Source organism: Pleurodeles waltl, chromosome 12 (genome assembly GCF_031143425.1).
Source record: "Pleurodeles waltl isolate 20211129_DDA chromosome 12, aPleWal1.hap1.20221129, whole genome shotgun sequence".
Taxonomy (NCBI): domain Eukaryota; kingdom Metazoa; phylum Chordata; class Amphibia; order Caudata; family Salamandridae; genus Pleurodeles; species Pleurodeles waltl.
Genome location: NC_090451.1, coordinates 652,975,307 through 653,001,356, shown reverse-complemented (window position 1 = coordinate 653,001,356; position 26,050 = coordinate 652,975,307). Strand labels below are relative to the sequence as shown.

General features: G+C 43.6%; 1 protein-coding gene across 1 annotated transcript in view; it reads right to left on the bottom strand.

Moving 5' to 3' along the window:
• The window catches only part of BCAN (brevican), a 90,519-nt gene extending 70,256 nt beyond the window's left edge, over positions 1–20,263 (bottom strand). The window contains exon 1 of the mRNA XM_069218298.1: positions 19,766–20,263. Within this exon, the coding sequence (XP_069074399.1) occupies positions 19,766–20,037 (272 nt within the window). The 5' untranslated portion in view covers positions 20,038–20,263. The remainder of the gene's footprint in view (positions 1–19,765) is intronic.
• Between the last annotated feature and the right edge of the window lie 5,787 nt (positions 20,264–26,050).

Sequence of the window (26,050 nt, the reverse complement as noted above, 5' to 3'; positions counted from 1 at the left end):
CGCCTCTGCTTTCATTAAACTCTTCTTTGCCAATATGATAAGATCCAAAAAGTGGCACTTGGCACCTTGATCTGGCACTTACCCACTTCTCACCGGCACTTCATCAACTCTCTCAACCTACTGTTGTAGTCTTGTTTGTCACCTCAACAAATCAGAATGTCACTCTACATCAGTCTTGTCAAGTTTCCCAGGTCCATGTGTGATGTGCTGCCCCAGTCCAGGATTTCTCATTGAATTCTGGGTCTTGTAGTCTTGCTTATTCTATTGTAATACAAGGCTATAGGTCCCAGAATAAAAAAAAAAATCCTAGCCTGGACCAGCACATTACATATGGACCTAGAAAACATGGGAGCTATGCTTAACAAATGTTTCCCACAGACACCAGCCAAGTAGTTCCTGCACTTCCCTTTAGACATCGCCAATACCAACGTTAGGTCGAAATCGACATGGTCCAAAAGGCATGACACATACACCTGTCTGGAGAAATACAATAGATAAGTCAATGGTCAAAGACCACTCTTTGCTTTTCATCAAACTCAGCACCTCCCTGACATTCAGTAGTGGATGTCGGTCCATGAGGTTAGCTCTCTTTGTCACGTAAATCCACACAGATAAAGCCGTACATGCCACCGCCATAGGTGCCAACCATTCCAATGCATAAACCTCCCTCAGTTACTCAGAACCTCAAAACAGCTTCAAGTCCTCGCTTAATTTCTCTTGCACAGTTATTGGCACATTCTGCACCTTATGAACACCATGCACTAACAATTCTTTCAACATTGTTATAAGGCAAAATCCCATCAGCATTCCACGTTTCTTACCAAATGCCTCCAGTTAATTCTTAGCTACACTGCCTGTAGCCACAGAGCAACCAACATTCACATCCCGAATGCTGCAAACCAATCTAGCACTTGCAAGCCTTTAAACCACTCACATGGTATCCTGGTGCATCCATCATCACAAATCTCTCCATTCTGGTTGACATATACCTTATCCTCTGTTAAACACCAATTGAAAGTCAATACTTCTTCAGAATACTCAACAAAATCTAGAAGCTCACAACAATCGCCAGAATGAACATCAACTTATTTCAACTGTTCCTAACGACTGATATTCTGGTCAAGAAATGCCTTTTGCAACAACAACATATGCATTGAAAAAGCAAATGGTGTAACATTTATCACTTATCCATTTATTTCCACATCATTTCTTTTATATCTTCAACTTCCACTTCGTATCTATACACTACCTGCAACAGAACATCATTGACCTCTCTTTGACCACTACTGCAGTGTACTTCGGTAACAAAGGCACTCTTAATTCTAGTGAACCTTGGGAATATCCGTGCATAATTCCAATCAATGAGCCTATCTGCACGTTCTTCAGCTCTCTTACGGATGCCAGTTGACCCATAAATTCACAACTGAAACCACTTACCAGCAGATTTGCTACCATTTATACCATGTTTTGCATTCTTCTTGCACCAACTCTTCTCAAAAGCTCCCCTTTTCATACTTTCCATTCCTTCTTCTCCATGCTGATCCACTGTGCATACTGTTGCCACTCTTGCTTTCAGTCTTCTCACAATTAGTTTTGCAAAACTTCTTCTTGAGCAATAAATTGGGTTGTTAGTGGAGGGGGGTTAACTACCCACCACACGTAAAATCACAATCCTTGCTTGAGTAAACCATTAAAGTCATTAAATAAACCTGAGCTCAATCCCCCGGTAACTATGGCACAGAGCAGGCGGCTTAACTTAGAGGCAAAATGTAAAGTATTTATGGGGTACCAAACCAGTAATAAAGTCAAAACGCAACAGAAGAAAAATCCCAAACCAATTTAGAAAAAATAGAGTATATATATATATATATATATATATATATATTTTTTTTTTTTTAATGACACAAGAACAACAAACATCCAATTAGGGAAATGGGAGATAATAAATAAAATAAAATAAAAATAAAAAATAATGCTAAAAAACGTTAAGCACCACCCACAATCAACTGGCCACATTAGACTGGGACTAAGGTGCGATTTGAAGCCGACCCTGATGGAACACAGGTCAGACACAGTAACCGGGTTCGACCTGGTCAGGGAATTACCTTTGGACTTATTCTCTAAAATGGAAGACAAAATCTTCGACGTGACAAGGCAGAGAAGGGCTCCATGAGGTTGGATAGCCATCCGAGGAGGTCCCGGTGAAGCTCTTGAGTTTTGGCGGGAGAGCTCAGAGCAGGAGAATTTTTAATTTCACACCTACAGAAGGCACTTTACCAGCCAGATATTTAAAAAAAAGCTTTTTATTGGAGTTTAATAGTTGAACACTTACAAGTAGATCAACTTGACACTTACAAGACATTTTGGTACTTCTTCCACAGATCATAATAAGCAATTGTGTGCAGACATAGCAACAAACCTCCATTAGTCCACTTCTATGTATTCCTGCCATTGGCACCCAACCTTTTTGAATTTCATGGGGCATCCTCTAGCCTTATAGACTGTACGTTCTGCATGCATCCACCAATCTAGCACATTTTCCATTGTGTCCTCAATGGTCTCTCCCTTCTACCCCACATTCTTACAATTTCCCACCTTGCCACCGCCAGTGCCACATTGCAAACAGAACAGTGTATATGAGTAAAGTCTGGTCACCCCACTGGCCAGATACTTTTGGCATGCGCTCCTAGTAAAGATTTATTTATTAGAGCTTAGTCACTTTTTTGGAGCTGCGATTCTTTCAGTAGGGCAAGGCGGCAGACTGCAGGCTGTAGAGGAAGAGGGCACCACAGGCTGGATACCTTCTCTGCAAGGTCCTGGTAAATCGGAATTGCTGTTGCAAAAAAAACTCAGAGCTCGGGAAACCTGATTCTGTTGGATCGGCTTGGCAGGTTTGCCCCGGTCCTCTAGCAGTCTTTGGAGCCAAAAGGTTTCTAAGTCCCAGGTTTCTGAGGGTGTTAAAAGGAGCACACTTTGACAAAGTCCAGGGTTCCATTACCTGAGAACAGGCTGGGAGGGGGGAGAGGGGAACAACTCTTACTCCAGCAGAAGCCACCAGCAGGGTTCCGAGCAGGTCCAGTTGGATCTAGTCATCTGGGCAGTTGCAGGAACAGCCTCTTGTAGCTGTTGTGTCCCTGTAGATTGCACAAGAGGTCAGCTTTATTACCCTTGGAGCCCACTTCTGTGTCCTGGGTACAAAATGGCAGAGCCAGCTTTAGCATTGGTGGTGCCCGGTGTGACAATCTTTGTTTTACAGATCCTGGTGACATCTTTCTTCACATATTTCCTCACTGTCACCCTCCAATGGTACCCCTCATCTCTCCTTAGCCCCTCTTTCACATGTATTAGCACTCCTAATACCTATGTAGAGCATCAGTGTGCTTTGCATCGCACACAAATATTATATAGAGGCAATGAATGACTATGCAAATCAATGTAAAGGAAATGTTACATAAGACATTGAAGGCCACAAGGTCTAGAAGTCAAACGTCATTGATATGGGTAGGCATTACGCATTAAGATTGTTTCATCTGGAGAAATGAAAGGGCCGATGTTCTAAGTTTTCACACAACCCAGCAAAGTTGCTGCGCTATGTTGTGTGAAAGGGAGAGCGCACAACAGTGCCATCTCTATTAAGATATGGTGCTACTGCTCTTAGCACTGGCTTACCATAGGCTGCCTTGAGCTAAGGCACGCACAGTTTTGCACCATAGTACAAGGGTGTCCACGTGATGTCAAAGATAGTATTTGTACTGAAAGGGTACCTTCAGTTTTGTACAGGAAGGAACCCCTTGTAGTACAAAATTCTAAGCTTTCACAAGGTTCAACCACTTAATGCTTTATGTGCTGAACAGTTTGCCTGCTTTGAGTAGGTGTAATTTTAAGTGAAACCCCTTTCAAAGACTGAAATTAGATAGGGATTAACATCAAAACCAATGAGTGGTAGAGTGGGAACCTTAACCCAATATACTACTGAAGCAGGAGTCTAAACTATCACTGGACAACTCACAGATCCTGCATAAAGTGCATTACTCACCACAGTTAGCATGCTGTTCTTATTATCCCCTGAAAAATTCAGTGCACACAAACATCTCTGCAGGCTCCTCTTACGTTTACTCAGCCTGTGATTTAAGTGTCACCCTATGCAGTGGCACTGGTAGTATCGCCCTAAAGCTGGCACAGCAAGAGGGAAAGCAGGTCCCACCCTCCAGGGCTCTTATCATGTCTCAGAAGCAGAATCAACCATCTTCTGATCTTCCACAGATTAAGGAGTGTTCAGAAGAGGGTACTCGGGATGCCACATTTATGCCTGGCACTAGCATGTGCATGGGGATGAATTCTGCCCCCCAACCAATATGGTAAAAGTTCCCAGGGGTCACCTTACATGTTTGTGCAGCATTTCCTGTGTGCTCTACAGCAAACAATCCCATAGTACCCTTCTTTGCCTAAATCCAAGATGGTGGAACCCTTCTCCCCATGTGCAGATCCAGAGTGCCCACCCCAGAGAGGTGGCCACGGGAATGAGCAGCCTCTCCTCCTTTGTGGTCACTCTAAACTAGCTCCCCTTTCACTGTGATTTCAGCCAGCCCTGTCTGTGACATGGTAGCCCTTCTTTGAAGTTAATCTGATTCCTGGATCCAGCCCACTGGTCATCCTGTTAAGGGAATAACAACACATCCCCACACACCCACTGCCCTAGTCTCTGCTGTGGGAGCAGTTTTCACGCCTCACTCAGGGTTAAGCACTGAGAGGCTGCAGCTAATTTCTAATGCAAATTTAGTATGTTTTGTCCTGATGTCACCTTGTTGAATTCTACGTGTTTCTAGTGCCTACTGTTACAAGAAATGTAGCCAGGAGTTTTCATACTAGCACGTCAACTCCAAAGCCCCAGTGTTGTACTTAAGTAATGAGAATTTCAAGGTGCTGAATTAAAAAGAACCTTAAAGGTTACACAAAAAGATCACCAACCAATTGTGAGACAACTTGAAAGCATATATTTTAAAGCAGACTTGGGGAGAGGTAACGGGACATAAAAATGTAGTGGAACTGTAATCCTGAAAACAATGGGGACAGAGTCAGCAAGTTTGGGGGCAGGGGCAGAGACGTAGCTAAAAACAAAAAAATACTCTGCAATACTTTTGTTGGACTTTCATCGACTGGTAACTTCATATAAAACATAACACACACCTTGACTGAAAAATAAATGCAAGTTAAACTAATCTGTGGGAAATGCAATAAACTAGTAGGAAAGCTCAGTTGGTTAACACAATCACTTCTGATGTCAGTGTGTGTGTAATTGTGGCAGTGGTTTGAATCCTGGTAGGTGCACTGAGTTGTTGTGACATGTCTATTTACAGTGCTGTGAGGTCAAAGACTGTGACAGAAAGTATTGTGAACGTGTAATTCATTCAAATAAAAACTGTATTACACACAGTAAAAATAGACTGCACATAGTATAACAAATAGGCTGCTGCAAAATGTGATTGTATAAATGCTTATAGTGTTGGCTCTTCTGGATGAAACCATTGATCGATGGCCTATCTGCTGCAGGCCATTGGCCAATCTCTACCATAATGTCCACTCTATTTAAATGTACCTACTTAAAACAAAATTGGAGCAGGGATCCAAAGTTTTTCTTGGAAGCCTGTGGAGGGCACTGCGAATGCCTAGGTTGGGGAATACCAAGGCTGCCCAGCTTTGATACCACCTCGTGCCTCTTTCTTCCACCACCTTCCACTTCCTGTCTTTTTATCACTTGAAGTTTCAAAATGTACTGGAGGAATACCACACTTACTGCTTGCAAAGTGTAAAACCAAGACATATACTACGTACGCACATCATCAGAAGGGAAAGGGACTTTTTCTCATACAAAGAATAATTCCTGAGTATTTCAAATTTGTTTGACCAACCTCCTTTGTGTTAGCCGCTATCCCTTTTAAGGATATCTCAGATCTCAGTACTGTTTAGCAAATTTATCAGAGGTATAATCTTTTCTCCAAAAGGATCAGTAATTTCTATTCAATGGCACAGGACACTGACATAACCTCTATCTTTCACTTCTATCCTCTGTGCTCAAAACACATTGAACCCATATATATATACCTTTGAGTATGAATCCGGAGTTTTGTGCCATTAGCATAGCAAGAGCTTGTGTACTGTGCTACAAAAATAATTTCACACATTGAACTCTGATCAAACCATCCTTTAATCAAATCACTAATCCATTAAATGAAAAAAGCTCCTTTTGTCCTGCTCCTCGGTACACAAAGCCTATAGCCCATGACGGTTGTAGGCGTCTGGTTCAAGTTTGACCTATTAATAATCTCCAAATAATTGCAGAGATATCTGAACCTGATGCAGTCAGCCAGGCACAACTGCACTTGGATAAATTGAATTTCCTTATCCCCAGTTGTGTTTTGAGCCAGGGCACTGGGTCTGCTTTAGAGTTTGGTGGAAGAGCTTCTCTAACACAAATGTGATGGAAATCCCGTCCACCATAATAGGAGTACCATTGGATATGATGCACTTGTAATAAGGCAGGTGGGATATCCGTCATGTTTGTGATGGTGTAAACCCTCCCGAAACTCCAAATCAGTCCGTAATGTCTGTGATGACATCTCTCCTTTATAGGTGAGGCATCTATGTTCAACATCTATTCCACGACTTTTCAGCAGATCTGATGTCATGAATCGCCCCATTCTACTGGGCAATTATATTTTAAACAATTTAATTAAGACAACTATGAAAAGAAAATCTAACCATCCCTATGATATAAGTGAATGTTTTCGAAAAGGAAAGTGATACAAAATATAGAGCCTTCCCGGTGGGTGCTAAATCTGTCCAGAATTCGCTGGGTGGGAAAATTATTCATGATTTGCCATTGAAAGGCCTGACATTAAATATTTTATTAAGGTTTCAGGATTAAGATGGAGCGAATTGCAGAAATTGAAATAACTACTTAACTGAACATATGTCATAATTAGCATTTCTTTACATTGTTTTATTGAACACTTAAAAGGTTCGAAAGTTTTGAAAATGTCTGTTCTCGTTGTTGATGACAGTGTCACCCCACACAGTTGTCGAAGCTGACCATTTCGAGAGGGCAGTAAGACTTTAGTGGAACCCTGAAAATATTAGAAATGTTTTAAAGTCTGAAAACCTTAAAGTTCCTGGGAAATGAGATACTCATATAAAACCACATTAAATGTCGTCCATTCTGCGGGAGGGTTTTTGTAGGAAAAATAGTCTTCAAAAGTCCAAAAAATCTTACTCCCAGTTCTACCAGGAAATAGAAAAAGAAGCTTTCTTGAGGAGGACAGAGGTGTGATGCTCATTTGATGTACTGATAGGTTTATGTTCTGCTGAGTTCAACATTCTATTTGTCTAGTTTCCTCTGAGAGGCGCAGCGGACTCGCCAAGGACACTATTAAAAGGGCGGCGTGCCGTGTTTCCAAGCGAGACCAAACCATTAATCGGAAATGAGTAACATTTGGTACAATGTCTGCTGACTGTGTATAACTGTCTTTCTAAAAAAATCTGCTTTCTACATAATTTGGGAACCCTTATATTATCTGAAAAATACTGCCACAGAATGTGCCTAATAATTTGACTACAACCGCAAAATGTTCCACATAATTTAAGTCTTACGTGCAGCCTAATTCTGCAAACTTCCTACATAATTTACCCATTTATTGCCACCATACACTGCATCATGCTTGGTAGTGGGCCTCAGTTCTGGAAACATAAGCTATGATTGCAGGTCACTCCCTGCCAGCAGAGATCCAGAGGCCGCTTTATGTTGTCTTTGGCCAAGATATTCAAACCGGCAGTAGGGGGCAGGGCCTTCTCTGATGCAGTTACCAAGCTGTGGAATGCCTTCCCACAGTCTCTGAGATCCACCTTTCTGTAGGAAGTTAAAAACTGCAATTTTTCCATCTAAATGGCACCTTTCTCTTGGCCTTTCCTTGATCTTGTGTGTTTTTGATGCTTTTTGACATAACTTTTCTTAGTGTCACTATACTATGGCGTGCAACTGCTCTAGAAATAAATGATGCATACATACACTTATATATACATACATTTATACATGCATACATGCAGCGGCCTTGATTACAACAAACAGAGAAACTGAGCACATAGCTGTTTGACAGTAACTGATGTTGGTGGAAATGTAACATTTATGCTCAAACTGAATAGTCTTGGAACACCCAGGTGTAATCTTCAGGAGTCAGAACAATAGTTCTACTTTGACTTTCCGGTACATCTACCAGCATCCTCTAATGAGCTGCGAAATACAGGCCACCTTAAACTTGGCCTATTATGGAAGGGCCACTTCAATTACCCTCAAACTGGAGTCACACTTCCGGCTGCCGTTCACACTGAGAGTCACATTTAAAACTCCCGGGTTTGGTCATAAAGCTTCACATTGATTTGTTTCAGACTAGCTAGCAAAACATTCGTGGATGTCAAAAAAAATTTGCTAATTTGGCTACTGAAATACAAATGAGTTTAGGGGTCTTAAATGTTATTGGCTTTTCCTTACTCCTCCTTATGGAAAGACTTCCTGTTGACCCTGTGCCACACAAATGAAGATCAATTGCAAAACTAGTTGTAAGAAACTGGACTTTGAGGTTGCTTGGGCAACAACTTAGCAACTAAATCACTGCTGTTCTCTTTAGTATGAGTGATTGACAAATTGTATATTACTTTTGCAATATCATTATTTTGAGTTTTATTTTCCAATTTTATGTCGGCTGGTCTGAGAAAACTTGTTGAAAGGCAAGTTCTCATCCAGGTGGGACAAAGTATTTTCTGTTTGGTCTCGCTACTTAAGAAAATTTGCACTAGGGTAGCCTAAGGGCTAAAAGCAGCTGGACATTGGCCATCAGGCTGAGATGAATTTACTTATGAGAGTACACATTTAATTAGTGCTCCATTCCAAAAGCTCTTGGTGGTGGAGAACATGTTGGGCAAAGTGAGAGTCTTGGGGGGGTGAATGGCAGGCGACCCTTGTTTTTCAGATACTCAAACACTGAGTGCACCCAAAGATTGTTTATATCCATGCCATGATGCATATGACAATATGACATTTGACAAATGTAAGGAGATGCCTCTTTTTGAATGATGACAACCAAGTTTGTGGACTGATGCTGCTGGGTTTTTGACTCTGAATGTGCACTGAGCCCTACCAAATAGGCCTCTGTGCCATTGCTCTGACCCTTATGTCTGATTTGCTCACCCACAATTGGCATAAGTTAAATTACCTATAAGCCCCCAGGATATGATAATGGGGTACCCAGGCTCTGTATGTTAAAGTGTCTAACGGACTGCAGCACTTTTTCGAGCCACCACAAGTGTGACAAGGCAAAAGCATGTCTCCCTGCCTGCCACTGAAGACTTACAGCGCAGTTTTTACACTGTTAACTCGACTTTCCCATTTAAAGTAATAGCAAAGCCCAACCCTTTCTTTTTAATAAGTATACCCTTAAAGAAAGCTTAACAAGCTCTAAGGCAAGGTGCTGTACATTAAAATGTAGGATATGTGTTTTTACATGTTCTAAACCAAAAAAAAAACACATCATCGTTTTTATTATAGAAAGGCTAGTAGCCCCTTTGGCGAGTCAGGGTTACACGCTGACAAACCAGTAATGCATCTTCTGAATGGGACTAATAAATATGAAGGTTCAAGGTATCAAAAGAATAGTTGCCTTAAACCTGACTTGATGCTCCTGTCTAATTTTATGTAACATTTGCGCAAATGGCAAGTTTAGAAAATTGCTACTTTGTTGCCCAAAGTTTTCCAATAACAGTTTATGGTTGTTAGCCACAAGACAGTCTTCTGCCCTTCTGGGGGGAGGTGTGAACGACTCTCAGGAAGGAACACAAAGGACCTCCATTTAGAAGAAGTGTGATCTCTTCCTCGCAGGGAGACAAAACAGGGTGTGAGCCCAAAAGTCAGGCTTCAAAGGGGAGCTAAATTTGATGGGCAAATGTTCGACACACACAAGAGGGGCTGCTGCTTTTTTATTTTTGCAGACAACTAGCACCGGGGACAGAAAGGGGGAAGCAGCTGGTAAACGTTTCCGTGGGCATGTAACCCTCAGGTAGGCACACCTTTGGGATAGCCTAGGGACCTCCATAAACCGAAAAAAGGGTTTTGCCATGTTGGGGGTGCCCAAAATCGTGCATTTTGGGCTAGCTAGATGCCACACTTTAATGGAAAGTCATCACTAGGCAGGAGAGGACCTGGTAACCTACTGGCTAGGAGTCCCTGCATCCTCCAAGGGCACGACTTGAGCATAAAAGTGGCACTCCTGGCACCCAGACTTCAGATCACCTCTGTGCTGGAGAGAGGACCGAAGAAGGACTGCCCTGCTGTTCCCAGTACCCAGCAAAAAGATGCTACACCGTAGACTGGACTGACCCTGCTGCTTCTTGGGTTATCAAAGAGAGGACTGTGTCTGTGGGGCCCTGCTTGAAGAAGAGTCATCCCTGAGCCCCAAACAGAAGTGACTCCCACAATCAGTTTCCTGACTTCCTGATACAGCTACAGGGCCTCAAAAGATGAAGAGGCATGCCTTGGTGAGTAGGTAGCCAAGACCGCCGGTTCGCCGCTCAAGTGCAGCCTGGGAGAGTAAACCCTGACTCTCCAAATTTGCACCTGAGTCTGCCAGACCTGGGAGAGTTGTTGCAATGTAGTTTGGTCATCCAGCACAGACATTACCAACAGTTAAAGGGAGCCACTGGTTTCACTGTAACCTGAGTCCAGTAGACCATTGGCAACTGTTTGGCAGAACTTCACCTGGACTTTAAGGGACATCGACCCCAGTGGCCAAAGTCACTCCACAGTGTTAGTAGACCAAGGTGTGGCAACAGGAAGATCCCCGTCAACAGCTCAGCATCCTTGGCCATCTTCATCATTCTGTACTGCTTTCATCAGGACCACTTCGTTAAAGTCTATGGCGATTCACTCTCAGAGCATGGAACTGGACTGGAGACTGCTTTGACTGAGAGCTAGCTGTTCAACCGGACCTTGTTAGTGGCTGTGAGTAGCTCCCTGACAGAGCTGGTCGTCTCATGAGCGCTGAAATAGTTATTTACAAATTTATAAATGTTTAATTGTTTACCGCCATTGCGGTCTATTAGAATCATTTATTGCGCTAAGTGAAAAGCTCTGACTTACAGTTCCTTTAAAAATTCATATCTCCAGAACCCTCCAGTGGATGTTTGTCATTGAGGTGTCTATTTAAAGACAAAAATGCAAGCTATTTTTATAAATTGGTAGCGAATTTTTATTTTGTTGGGTTTTCTTCTTATTCAACTGTTTTGGTACTTGTTAATGCTTTACACTTGTACTTGTATTAAGGCCTGACTGCTCAGAGCCACTGCTGCCAAGAGCTAAGGGTTTTCAAAAGAATCTGACCAGATCCAGTTGGGGTCTGTGAGTTTACTACATGGTGAGGTCCAACAACCACATCATATAATAAACTGATTTCCGCTCAGCAAACATACATTTTAGACTCCTCAGAACCACCTTGAATCTCTTTTTGCAAAGACACTACTTAACAACTTGCCTGGACAGGAAGGGGAGGGCTGGTGTATGTTTTGGTATGATTTACAGATAAGTCATTCAATGCAAACCCCTAAAAACAATCAGTTTTGCACCTTTTAATGCTTAACTATGGAAGTAGATACCCCAGAAAAGATACCCACTTTATTCCACCATGTCTATCACTCCAGGTAAAAATGCACTTTCTGCACCAATCCTGCTGCAAACAAAACCTTCTCATGCGATTGCAATCTTCACTGGGAGCTCAGAATGATGTAGAAGCTCCTCTTTAAGCCAAATTACCAGAAACAAGGATCTTAAACAAGTTTCTCATCATCTATATGTGTAAAAGGTTGAACTCTCAACCTCAAACGATCATTGTCAAGATTGAAAATCCAATTCCACTGGACTGGTCAGATCATTTCACTGTCTGGTGTGGCATAGTTGGCAAACAATAGTGGACAGGAATGTGTCCTTGAGTTATCACTAGTATCCAAAAACAGAACTCTACATGGAGGCACTAATTAAAGTCATATGTTTAAAGTAAGTTCATTTACAGTCCTGCCTATAGTGATTGAAAGATGCTTCATCCAAAAGTCGGTTAGGGCAATGAAATCTTTATTTAATCATTCAATGGCAATTCATTGATGAACATTCAATCTCGCTGTGGAGTTATGTTCTGAATTAAATAGCTGTGGGTAACCGAATTTTGGAGGTGGGCACAACCATGAGTGAGAATGGAACGTTTGGATTGTGCAGTGTACTAGGCTGAGGGTTGTCCGAATATACTTTTAGCTTTTATTGGTATCTGAGAATAAAACAGGCATTAAATATTACTTTTTCGGTTTTTCTAAGTGTGACAGATTTACTAAAGCATGGGTCATATGCTCACTGTGCCATAAAACTCAAACTGCACTTCTTGAAGGTCTGAAGGCGGAAAACACCCAAAAACATGAATGGGTTGCTTGTGTTCCAGTTTAGATGGAGCTAGTACCTTTGAGCCAGGCTGCTCCCATTGGCGGAGGACTAAGTCTGCTTTGCATATCACTTGTCTATCTGAGCAAGCACAGTGTGCAAAAAACAGTGGCCTATAAACTAGCCTGAGTAATTACCAGTATATCAGATTAATTCAAACACTTGACCCATCACTTTTGTGAGAAGTCCTGTTTTTGGACACCACATCCATGCCTCCCTCGCCTCCTTTGAATGCCAATTCTCAGGGATCTCCTCCATCTGACTGAAAAAAATGTGCAACTTGAGAGTCGCTGTAGACTCTGAAATGTCCTTGCTCACTGAGGTGAACAGCATTTCTAAACTGCCATTCAGATGTTCTCAGATGCACTGCCCACAAGGCTTTCCATGGATGTACACCTTTCTATATCTCCCACATGATCCCACCTGCCAACTACGTGCCTACAGTCATACAAGCTCTCCTTTCACCCAGCAAAATATATATATCTTGGAGGTTGGAAGCTCTGTGGAAGGCTCTATCTTCTGGAACTTTCTCCCAGTACCCTTCACAATTAAGCAAAGTTTTTGAGATTTATGAAAGCCATGAAAATGCCTCAGTTCAGACAGCCTTTTGAGTTGTATCCAGTTGACGTGGGTAGTTGAAGTAATACGCTGCAGTACATGGCCCGGGAGCTAACCACTTCTGGCAGACAGTGCCACGCCAGATGCCAGGGCATGGCGAGACAGACCCAAAAAACACAAAAGGAAAATAAAACAGAGTGCAGCCCTTTATAATCTGTGTACTCAGAATCTGGAACAGCACCCATTGATTGCATAACTGCCATGACCTACCTGCAATTCAGGAAGAAACTGAACACAACTCCCTAAGGCACACTACACCAACAACTCACTAATAATTCATAGGTGGTCAACCATTTGTACCTTTGTATTCCTACTTGTATCCTCACCCAAGCCAAAGCTCTGTAGCTTACCAGCTGTGTTGGCTCTAAACAAATAGCCGTACATATATACATACATTGTACAGACCCTTAAGCTATGGTCTACCGTTAATATTTATGTTATAACTCCAACTGTCTTTCTATAGCCCTGTGCCACAGCCTGGAAAGTGTTTAGGAACACCCTGACACCAGCACAACTGTGATGCAAAAACAATGAATAGCAGACAATAAAAACATATGATGTATGTTATATTATGTAGATTTGTAGAGCACACTATTAGCCAAGAGGGTACCTTAGCGCCGAGGAGGTGTAACTCTGAGCAAACCTAGGGCCTAGGAACAACTCAAAAAGACAATCTTCAGCTCTTGTGGAATTCAAGAAGTAAGGAGGAGACTCGTGTGTAGGGGCAGGTCGTTCCAGTACAGAATCTGTAGCTGTTTATGCCAGGGCAGTGAAAATATATGTTGCACAGTATACATGTTATCTAGAGCAACTGTACTAATAAACACACATTCTCACATTTACAGTGCAAAGGTCAATCAATCAATACAAAACTTTATTGGATTAAAATATAATAACCAAAAAGGACAACATTTTAAAACATTCCTCACAACAGCAGCAAAAATGCTTTTAACAATTGTCAAATAAACTTAAGCAGTGATTTAGTAATGAGTTGAAGAGCGAGGAGATACCAAACCATGCAGCAGAATAGAAAGAGATATCATGCTAGATATTTTTACATCCCATTATGAATTGCTGTTTTGGAGTGACGCCTTAAACACACTCCATTGAAATAGTGATTCTGTACCTACTCGCAAACTTCAATTGTGATTCAGTAAAATGTTACCAAATTTCAAATTTGCATTTTGTACATACAAAAGGTTGATTTAGCAAATCAAAGCCTTTGCAACTGCAATATCCTTTTACACATCTGGGCCTAAATATAGCATTTGCAGCAAACATTTGTGACATTTTGTTTAGAACTTCGCACTTTATAAGGCATCTATGGATCTTTATTACAGAACTAATCAGTAGCGTAGCCAGTGTGTAATGGACTCAATGCAAGGATGGAAATTGGTCCCTGGTTGCTGTTTGAATAATAAAATATAGCAATGGCCAAGGTTTAGTGGGCCCCTAATGCCTCTGGGAACTGGTGCCACTGTACCTGCTGCACCAAAGGAAGGTACACCCCTGGAACTAATGTAACATTGATCCACCATGCAGTGGCCGCCTATGTGTGGCCTCCATGGCTAATCACGTGGCAGCTGCCACTGCAATGAGAGCAGTTGTAATGCAACATTTTTAATTTACTCCTGGCAAGATTTTGAGCCAGATGTATTAAAGGATTTTACCCATTCTGTGTCTATGGGAAAAAGCTTTCGTACATATGGCCCTTTATTTTTTTAGATTTTAATATTATTGATTTAAATTAGTTGCTAACATGGCTGCTGCCGAGACCATAAACAATGTTTAGATTTCTGAAATACTAGAAAATTTTATTTTTAAACCTCGTAATTGCTGCAATTTACAAGTAGTTCACCTAAAAAGTGTGCATAGTTTCCTGCAGCTTTCAAACACCGTTAACTACCAGTTAAAAAAGGTTTGTTTATTAATATTATTAATTGCCTCTTAGCGCGTGCGTAATAGCTGTTTTAATTATCCAAGGGATGACGCTCCTGTTATTTCTCTTGGAAAGATGAAAGGCTGAGTCAGCGGAGAGTCGGAGACGGATGTGCAGAGAGTACAACCCACTGAGCTACCATCGTATGGATCGATGAGTAGCGATGACTGTTATATCCTGCTCCGAGTACACGCACCTCTTTCGCTACAAAACTGGAGGGGACACCAGGCACCCCTGCGCGGTCGTGGACAGTGAATCGATTGTAACCCGGCCGGATATCGATCGGAAGGAACAGCTGAAGCCGCGACTGCAGAGCTGCCCTGCGCGGGATCCTGCTAGCAGGGGAATAGCTTCCGTCGATGCAGCGTGTGCAGTGAAACCGGCTCCAAGAGGACTGAGGGGCCCACCGAACCCTGATTACTGCAGCTTTTTTATTGAAGCAGCAGTAAGGGCCATCCTCCTTCATTGCACCAGGGCCCATGGCACACCGGTTCCTTCCTTGCACTAAGGCCCATGGCACACCCGTTCCTTCCTTGCGCAGGGACCCATGGCACACCGGTTCCTTCCTTGTGCAGGGACCCATGGCACACCGGTTCCTTCCTTGTGCAGGGACCCATGGCACACCGGTTCCTTCCTTGCGCTAGGACCCATGGCACACCGGTTCCTTCCTTGTGCAGGGACCCATGGCACACCAGTTCTATCCTTGCACTAGGACCCATGGCACACAAGTTCTATCCTTGCACTAGGACCCATGGCACACCAGTTCTATCCTTGCACTAGGACCCATGGCACACCCGTTCCTTCCTTGTGCAGGGACCCATGGCACACCGGTTCCTTCCTTGTGCAGGGACCCATGGCACACAGGTTCTATCCTTGCACTAGGACCCATGGCACACCAGTTCTATCCTTGCACTAGGACCCATGGCACACCAGTTCTATCCTTGCGCAGGGACCCATGGCACACTGGTTCCTTCTAGGGCCCATGGCACACCGGTTCCTTCCTTGCGCTAGGACCCATGGCACACTGGTTCTAACCTTGCGCAGGGACCCATGGCACACTGGTTCCTTCTAGGGCCCATGGCACACCGGTTCCTTCCTTGCACTAGGACCCATGGCACACCGGTTCCTTCCTTGCACTAGGACCCATGGCACACCGGTTCCTTCCTTGCGCAGGGACCCATGGCACACCGGTTCCTTCCTTGCACTAGGACCCATGGCACACCGGTTGCTTCCTTGTGCAGGGACCCATGGCACACAGGTTCCTTCCTTGCGCAGGGACCCATGGCACACCGGTTCCTTCCTTGCGCAGGGACCCATGGCACACCGGTTCCTTCCTTGCGCAGGGACCCATGGCACACCAGAACCTGCCTTGCACTAGGGCCCATGGCACACAAGTTCCTTTCTTGCGCTAGGGCCCATGGCACACCGGTTCCTTCATTGCGCAGGTAACCATTGCACACCAGTTCCTTCCTTGCGTTATGACCCATTGCACACCGGTTCTATCCTTGCGCTATGACCCATGGCACACTGGTTCCTTCTAGGGCTCATGGCACACGGGTTCCTTACTTGCGCTAGGGCCCATGGCACACAGGTTCCTTCCTTGCACTAGGACCCATGGCACACCGGTTCTATCCTTGTGCAGGGACCCATGGCACACTGGTTCCTTCTAGGGCCCATGGCACACCAGTTCCTTCCTTGCACTAGGACCCATGGCACACCGGTTCCTTCCTTGCACTAGGACCCATGGCATACCGTTCCTTCCTTGTGCAGGGACCCATGGCACACAGGTTCCTTCCTTGCGCAGGGACCCATGGCACACCGGTTCCTTCCTTGCGCAGGGACCCATGGCATACCGGTTCCTTCCTTGCGCAGGGACCCATGGCACACCAGAACCTGCCTTGCACTAGGGCCCATGGCACACAAGTTCCTTTCTTGCGCTAGGGCCCATGGCACACCGGTTCCTTCATTGCGCAGGGAACCATTGCACACCAGTTCCTTCCTTGCGCTATGACCCATTGCACACCGGTTCTATCCTTGCGCTATGACCCATGGCACCCTGGTTCCTTCTAGGGCTCATGGCACACGGGTTCCTTCCTTGCATTAGGGCCCAAGCACACGAGTTCCTTCCTTGCGCTAGGGCCCATGACACGTTCCTTCCTTGCGCTAGGGCCCATGCACACCGGTTCCTCCATGGCACACCGGTTCCTTCCTTGCATTAGGGCCCATGGCACACCAGAACCTGCCTTGCACTAGGGCCCATGGCACACCAGTTCCTTTCTTGCGCGAGGGCCCATGGCACACCGGTTCCTTCCTTGCATTAGAGCCCATGGCACACCGGTTCCTTCCTTGCGCTAGGGCCCATGGCACACCGGTTCCTTCCTTGCATTAGGGCCCATGGCACACGAGTTCCTTCCTTGCACTAGGGCCCATGGCACACCTGTTCCTTCCTTGCACTAGGGCCTATGACACGTTCCTTCCTTGCGCTAGGGCCCATGACACACCGGTTCCTCCATGGCACACCGGTTCCTTACTTGCGCAGGGACCCATGGCACACCGGTTCCTTCCTTGCATTAGGGCCCGTGGCACACCAGTTCCTTCCTTGCGCTACGGCCCACGGCACACCGGTTCCTTCCTTGCACTAGGACCCATGGCACACCGGTTCCTTCCTTGTGCAGGGACCCATGGCACACAGGTTCTATCCTTGCACTAGGACCCATGGCACACCAGTTCTATCCTTGCACTAGGACCCATGGCACACCAGTTCTATCCTTGCACTAGGACCCATGGCACACCGGTTCCTTCCTTGTGCAGGGACCCATGGCAAACAGGTTCCTTCCTTGCACTAGGACCCATGGCACACTGGTTCCTTCTAGGGCCCATAGCACACCAGTTACTTACTTGCGCTAGGGCCCATGGCACAGCTGTTCCTTCCTTGCACTAAGGCCCATGGCACACCGGTTCCTTCTTTGCACTAGGACCCATGGCACACGAGTTCCTTCCTTGCGCAGGGACCCATGGCACACTGGTTCCTTCCTTGCGCAGGGACCCATGGCACACCAGAACCTGCCTTGCACTAGGGCCCATGGCATACCGTTCCTTCCTTGCGCCTGGATCCATGGCACACCGGTTCCTTCCTTGCATTAGGATAGGGTCCATGATACACTAATTACATTACAGTCCGGGAGCCCTGAGTCCGGCTGTAGCCGAACACGGTCAGCTCCGAACCCAAGCCGGACCCGTAGTTGCAAAACTACCAGAGAGGTCTCCGCAGCCACTACGGTTTGTTGGGTAGCTCAGTGGGTTAAAGCGCATAGACGCAACCTAAATAAAAGCCATGGTGCCGCGCATTTGTCGGCTTGTTTTTTTTTAAATCAATAACCCGAGCAGCATTCCCTTTTTAAATAGTTTATATTTTAAAAACCGATCGTAGATCTGAACAGAGCACGGACGTCTGCAGAGATTGCGCGTTAGTGAAAAGCAATACTGGGACGCTCGTTTTTTAGGCAAAATTTAACAGTGGACGTTTTGCACCAACTCCAGAACTCCAGCACCTCCTAAGCACTGAAAGTGACCTCTTGAATACTGATAATTCCCACTTATATTTTAAATATGTGTTTCACTCATATAACGCATTACGGTAGAGGTTAATCAATCATATGCAGTCCGTATTTTTAGATGAGAGACAGGGGTAGTTTGCCGATTTGCCCAGGATCACTCAATTTGCTCTATTTTTCAAATTAAGACGCTGGGTGCCACCGACAAGAACTTACCCCAGGACCCGGTGTGCTCGTCCTCTGCAGTGTTCTGCGGGTTACTTTCCGTTCGTCGTATGTGCACCGTCAGCGTCCTTTCGGGTGGAGTGTAACAGCATGCTTGAGAATGCTTCACGGTGCAGTGCGAAAATGTCTTCCTTGATACAATGCTACCCTATTGTGCTACGTCATTTCCATTTTATGTTGCACTGTTTTGTGTTATGCTGCGTTGAGCTGTGTTACAGTATATGTGATGCCGTCCTATGTGTTAGCCATCCCATTGGTATATTCTGCTGAATGGCATTGTACGAAGCCATGCTATGCTATAGAATGGAACGTCGTGTTAATTTGCGATGTATAACATCTGAAACTCAGTTTACTGAATCCTTGTTATGCTATGCTACGTTATGCAAAGTTGTTATGTTACGTTATGTGGTGTTATGCTACGTTATTCTACGTCATTCAGTGTTACATACTGAGTTTTTGCTATGAGGTGTTATAACATTCTGGTTTTGCCGTGCTACGTCATTACATTACATCATGTTATTATATAATGCTGCGTTAGGGTATTCTAAGTTATCTTATGGTTTCTTGTATCATTTTATTTTACGTCATGCTATACCAGCTCATGGTAAATTCTTCTATGTGCATGCACTTGGCCAATAATAAAACACGGGTAAGGGGAAGGACTTAGTAAATTGAGTTTCTGACTTTATTGCGGGGCACAACTTCCAGAACTACTTCGCTCTCTAGTTTCTTGCTCTAGAGGTGCACTAGGGGTTTTGGCTTAAATAGTTACTCCTATGGCAGGGAAATGTTGAATTCACATAGCGCCTATCGCACCCTGTCACGCTGGTGGAAAGGGGCGTAAAGTGCGTGCATAGGGGTCTGGCGCCTTCCCTGGGGGCTCGCGGCGCGTCAGGGCTCACCCACCTGTCTCCTCGGGGGCTCCGGGCGGCTCGTGACGGGACGCTGCAGATCCCGGCGCGCGCTCCCCGCTCCCTCCGCTCTGCTGCTCCCGGCTGCTTGCAGTGGGGCAATGCAGGGGTGCACTGCAGCTTTTTAAGAGAGCAGCGCGCAGGCGGTGATCCGTCCCACAGGCAAAGGCTACGACACAAGCGCACGGCTCGGGCCCCCCGCACACAGAGGACGTTGTTTGGGGGGCTTTGTGCACCTCTGCTTTTAGGCCTGTGAGAAAAGGGCATATATATGTCTGAGAAGTGGCTGGTAGGGTTTGACGAATGCGTTTAAAATTCGTCTCCATGCCGGCAGTGCGGAAGCACACCCCCTCCGCCGCCCACTATCCCATTGCGGTTGACAAGGCGGACGTATATCACACGGGCTGAGGGGAGGGGGGCAGGGGTGAGTGAATAAGGTAGGGACGAGATGGGCTATCCGGAGGAGACAAGCAGTAAACCGAGAAATAAGAGTGGGAGAATGTGAGTGGAGCACAGTTATGAATGGGGAGGGAGGGGGTGAGGGTTGGGGTGTGAAGCCTGGAGAGAGGGCTTTCTGAGGAGCTGAAATAGGAGAGAGAAATACCTGTACGTGGGGCAACGGCGAAGGAGGGGTGTGAGGTAGATATTGGGGAGAATAAAAGTTTGGAGAAGAATGGAAGAAGTGGAGAAAAATCTCCAAGGGACCATGTATTCAGAGGATAAAAGCTTTAAGGTCGAATGGATGGACTTGAGAACATGTCTACAGGAGGATTGGCGAGCAGGAGGGACTTTAAAGAGCTAGGAGGAGAAAATCTGCCATAAAGAAGGGAAGGGGTTGAAAAATTGTCTGATAAACAATGGCAGATAGGGAAGGAACTTAAACAGAGTGGGGAGGGTCAGGAAATGTCTAATGGAGGATGACAGGGAAGAGACAGCATTCAAAGAATGGTGGTGTGGTGAGGGGACTGTCTAATTGAGGATTGGAGACAGATTAATAGCATAAGAATGGATAGGACAGGGGTCTCCAACCTTTTCTACAATAAGAGCAATTTATGCTCAATGGAAATCATCCAGAGCTACCATTATTAGCACTGTAATAATGATTGCATCAGTCAAGATTGAATTAGTGGCCACCCCATGCAAGATTAGCAGCAGTAATCTCCTCAGTGCGCCAGGGAGGGTTACCAGTTCTAATGTCAAAAATACTTTATCAGTTTGAAATTCCTCTATATGGGTAATGCTAAACAACCACATCTGAAGTGTCCTAGGGACCAAGGTAGTATTATGAGCAAAAAGCCTCCCACTGCCTCAAAATCCATAACTCAAAGATCAACTTTCAATATATTTTGAAAATTAATTCATTTTTATTTTTTTTCAAACATCAGCATATGAGTTCTGTAACTGCACACATTTTCATGTTGTATACATACTTTTGAATGTTGCTATGCTTATATTATTTCAACCAAAGGCTTCTTATTTCATAAGCTGGTGCACACAGAGAGCTACTTACAGGTATATGGAGAGCTACCAGTAGCTCAAGAGCTACTCATTGGAGAATACTGGAATAGGACACAGGTTAGAATGAGAATGGCAGAGGAAAAAGGTGGAAGACTGGAAGAAGATGAGGTGGGTATACCTAAAAGAGAAGGAACGGAGTGCAGAACACTTCCATAGGAGGTTGGCCAGAGTGAAAAAAAGGTTTAATGGAGAATGGAAGAAAAGGGGGAGAAAATATCGAAGGGTAACAGTAGGAGTTAAGAACAGGTCCAAGGGAGAAAGGATGAAAAGCGAAAAAGATCTAAGAAACAATAGAAGGGTGCTCTCCCCAGAGCCGATCCATTCTGAATGGTTGATGGAAATGTACAAAAGTACGACTTACGAACAACTTATCTGTAGGATCCGGGATAAAACAGAGATGTTTACCCAGGTATGGGCCTTATTCCTGGACGCACCTGAGACAGACATTCACTGAGAGGGCGATAAGGATTTACCCTGAGTTGGGTCCTTAGGCAGATGTACAAGGTTCGGAAGAGCCCTTCCTGATCCAAGCGCCCCATGTTTAGACTTCTCTCCCCTCTCCGTAATCCCCTATGACTCCTGCACCCCGATGGATGAATATATCCATCTCCCAAGGTGACTAACCTCAGAGGACTGCCATGCCTCTTTCATATCACATATTATGTCATACACATACTCTTATTCTCCGCGTATTTGCCCCCCTCACCCTTAGCCCCCCTGCAGTTTCTGCATCTGTGGATTTGGTGCATAGGTTGTCTCTTTATACGCACCAGTTCCACTTTCCCAGAATTTCATCCTGTCATGCTATAGCGTTTTGTATTCAGGGCATGCTGTACTGAGGTACTGCTCTGCACGTCTGTGTAATGAGCTACAATTCCGCCACCGGCTGCTTATTGGCCAATGCATCCTTTAACTGCATTATACTTTCTTTTGGGTCTGGGATCTGAGGATTCTGGTAGTTCGAGCCCTGTGGTCGTGGACCACTATTCTTTGGACTGCTGATGTTTTTTCGACCTCATTTGTTCAATGTTCCCGTCTGGAGCTCACTGCAACAAGCAACAATGGAGGGAGTGGAGAATAGGTTTAATAGAGGTTGACAAGAGGAAAACAGGTATTTTATCGTACGATCTCTAAGTCCGAGCTCAAAATCAGTGACAAAGTTAGAAAAATGTTCAACAAAACATTCATGGGCCTATTCACAATTGCATCTTGTAGTACTTTAGTATTACTACAATAGTACTACTCACTTACTACAAAACGCTGTAAACATACCGACATGCTGAAGTCAATGCTTCGTCCCCTCCTATGTCTTAGGTGTAAGATCACCTCCTGGACTGCGGAGATCTCCGCACAGGTATATGTACATGGTTTAATAGTATATATGGGAAGGTACAGGGAGGAGTGGCAGGAAAATGGGGAATACTTACAACAAAAGATGAAAGGTTTTGGGAAGGCTAAAAAGGGGAATATAGCAGGTTAGGGAGGGGCTTCCGGAGGGAAATGCACCGACCCACAATAGGGTAAGGCCTTTGCTATTCACAAACAGCATTTCTAAAATTACTATTCCCAAAAAGGATCCAAAACAGCAGTGAATGTTCTCAAACTCACTCAGACACAAAGTACGCCTAGCACCACACATGGCCAACCACTGGTACTGAAAGACCCTCCCATTGAAATTAATAGGGGTACTGACTTAAAATAGATCTCCACGAAGATTAATGTACAAAAAAAAGATTGTTTTTACCTTTTTGAAAATGTATATATATTTAGTTTTATGTTATAGAATTAAATATACACTTAAATAAATATTTTATTTTTAAAGTGTTTTAATTTCCTTTTAAATTTAAAAATAAATTAAAAGTTATTTAAAATATTTTAAATTAATTCAAATTAATTCTACACATAACTTTTAGTAATCTTTAATACATAAATAAATACAAAAAAAACTTTAGATGGACTTTAAATACATCTTTAAAAGTAATTTCAAATTAAATTTAAACTTCTTACATTAAATAAAGATTAGTTCAAAATTAAGCTAATAGGGCTATAGCATTTTATAAATGTTGTCCTGTTTTGAAAATGAATATATATAATTAATTGAAATTAACATTCAACATACAAGAATAAACTATTTTTTTAATGTTAGTAATCTTTTTTTTATTTTTCTAGACTTTACCATATGGAGGTCTCCACCAAGCATGCAGAACATCAAATATAGTTGTAATTTCACCTCTGCCAGTAACTTTACAATTGCAAATTACTGTGTTACTAACTCAACCCCCTGCTTCTGGGAGTGGGGACATGTAAGGCTACTCTTTTGAGTAACTCTATACTCATAAATTGTGAACATTTAAACATAGTAAAGTTACTCAGAAGGGTAAAGGTACATTTATACATTTAGACTTACTCACATGTAAGTTTACATTTGTGTACAGCCCCTCAGACTTTACTGAACCTAGGATCTTCCATTCCTTACTGCCATTTATGAGTTGAATTCAGTCGACCTCCATTCAATCTTACTGACAATATACATTTTATTCATTATGTTTGTGTCTGCTTGATCTCTGACAAGACCCATTAAAAAGCCTACTTTGAAACACTGTCATGGACTCCTGTACAGCCCCATCAACTTTATGTAGTCGTCGCCTCACCTTGCTTAACAACGATTACCAGTTACCTTCTATAGACAAACTTCCAGTTATGGAGAATGTTTAGTGTAAATAACCAATTATGAGAACATCTGAAATGTTCCATTATGTAAAAGATACTATTTGATCTCAAATGTACAAAAAAAACAATGCATGCACAACTCACATTTATGATGATAAGACTAACTTACTTGGGTTCTCAAACAGAGGCAAAGACAAAAAAAGTATTTTTAAGGATTCAGCTCTTTTACATTCCAGTCCTACAACTTGAAGGGTCATGGAATTTTATGACACTAAACATAAACTCTATCAACTTTGTTAGGAAAATATTGAAACCATTGAACTCTAAGGCCCATATTTACCAACATTTTGTGCTATGGTTGTACCACAACGCAAAATGCTAGACAATATTTACAAAGCCACGCAAGTGCCAATTTACATTGCCTTGCGTGGCATTGTAAAAAACAAAAAAAAAAACACAGCACAGCGCCTTACGCTGTGTTGCTTTACACTGCATCGGGTAGGCTTTACATGAGTAGAGCATGGTCGTCTCCATGCACCCACCCATGTATTTTTATGCAAAGCCATATTTACTAAAGGCAGTAAATTGGGAGTTGCTCCAAAATAGTGCACCTACCAGAGAGAGGCCTAACAATGAGAAATATCTTAATTTCTCCTCATTACTTCCTATTTGTTTATTCGCTGAATTCTACAGCAGGCATAGAAAGTGGAATATGCGTTTGAGGATTGTTTTTGTGCAGGAAGGTATCACAATCCTGCCCACAATGCAGGTACCCTTGCACATGCCACAAAGGTACTTGCGTTGGAGATAGGCAGCCGCAAGTGTGTCAGTGAAATGCCAAATCCTTGTAAATGTGGTGCTGTTCAGCTCCGTAACGTTCACGTAATGTAGAGCTGCAACTTGCCTTGCTGCACTGCATTGAATGAACATTTAGTAAATCTGCCCCCTAATCTGTTTCAGTCTCTTGGTGTTAGAACACTTGAGAGAGAGGATAAAATACTTAAGAATGGAGGTGTGAGGACTGGCCTGAGGGGCACAAGGACATCCAAGTATTGTGTCAATTGAGGTAATTTAACATTGGTGCCCAGGGTCCCAGTACAATTGTCACATAAACTGAAAATCAAGAACACCATTTTTGTGCTTCACTTTCAATACATCAGTGGAAAAGCAGTTCAAGGCACCCTCAAGAACTCAGTAAGCACATAATAAAACTCTGTGATTCATTATCCACTCAGTGTTTTTACTTTTAAAAGTATTGTAATGCATGCACACACACACATCTAAATATGTAAAATTACAATTTACAAAGAGTATACAATTGTGAACATAGTGAATATATTCTTGGTGGTAATAGCAGTTTAAAATCCCCTTATATAGGGGGACTTACAGATAAGCAGGGTGCAGATCACCTGCCCTAAGAACCCCTCACAGAGTGCACTAAAGCCATAACATCAGACTGGTTCAGTCATCTGCTAGGCATCCAATAGCAAATTGCATGTCTGCCAGCATAACCAGCAGTGACACCCAAATAAGTCAACTGTATCCGGTGTTTCAGACATGAGTTAGGCCTGCAGACTTTGTTGGTAGATTAATTCAAGAGGAAAGCCTACAGCCTTTCACAAACTCTTTGACAATGAATAGGATGAGGCCTACTTATTTTTGGCATAATATAATTTATCATTAGGTCTCAGACCCATTATTCCATAATATATTAACATATCGTCCTCTTGAAGTGGCTTAATGGTGTTCTTGGTGCATTACAAACAGTTTTCATTCTTAGAACCAGATTCTTTTGCTAAATCGACAGTGAGCTTTTGATCTTTTGCAACTCCAGCTTTGATTATTGGATACCCAGCAGTCTTGCGTCCTACCCACTCACAGGAGATCGGAAATTAATTCCAGACCCATAAAGTAAAGCTCAAAGAAACACTCCACGTTCAGTCAAAATCACACATGGAATATGGATAACACAAAAGCACTCTCTTTAAATGCCCCTTGCAACCTGTCAAGAGCCACTTACCTGAGCTGGCCATGGGCCACTGGTCTTTTTTTATTTTAAACGTGGTCACTATAAGCTGCACAATATAAACCA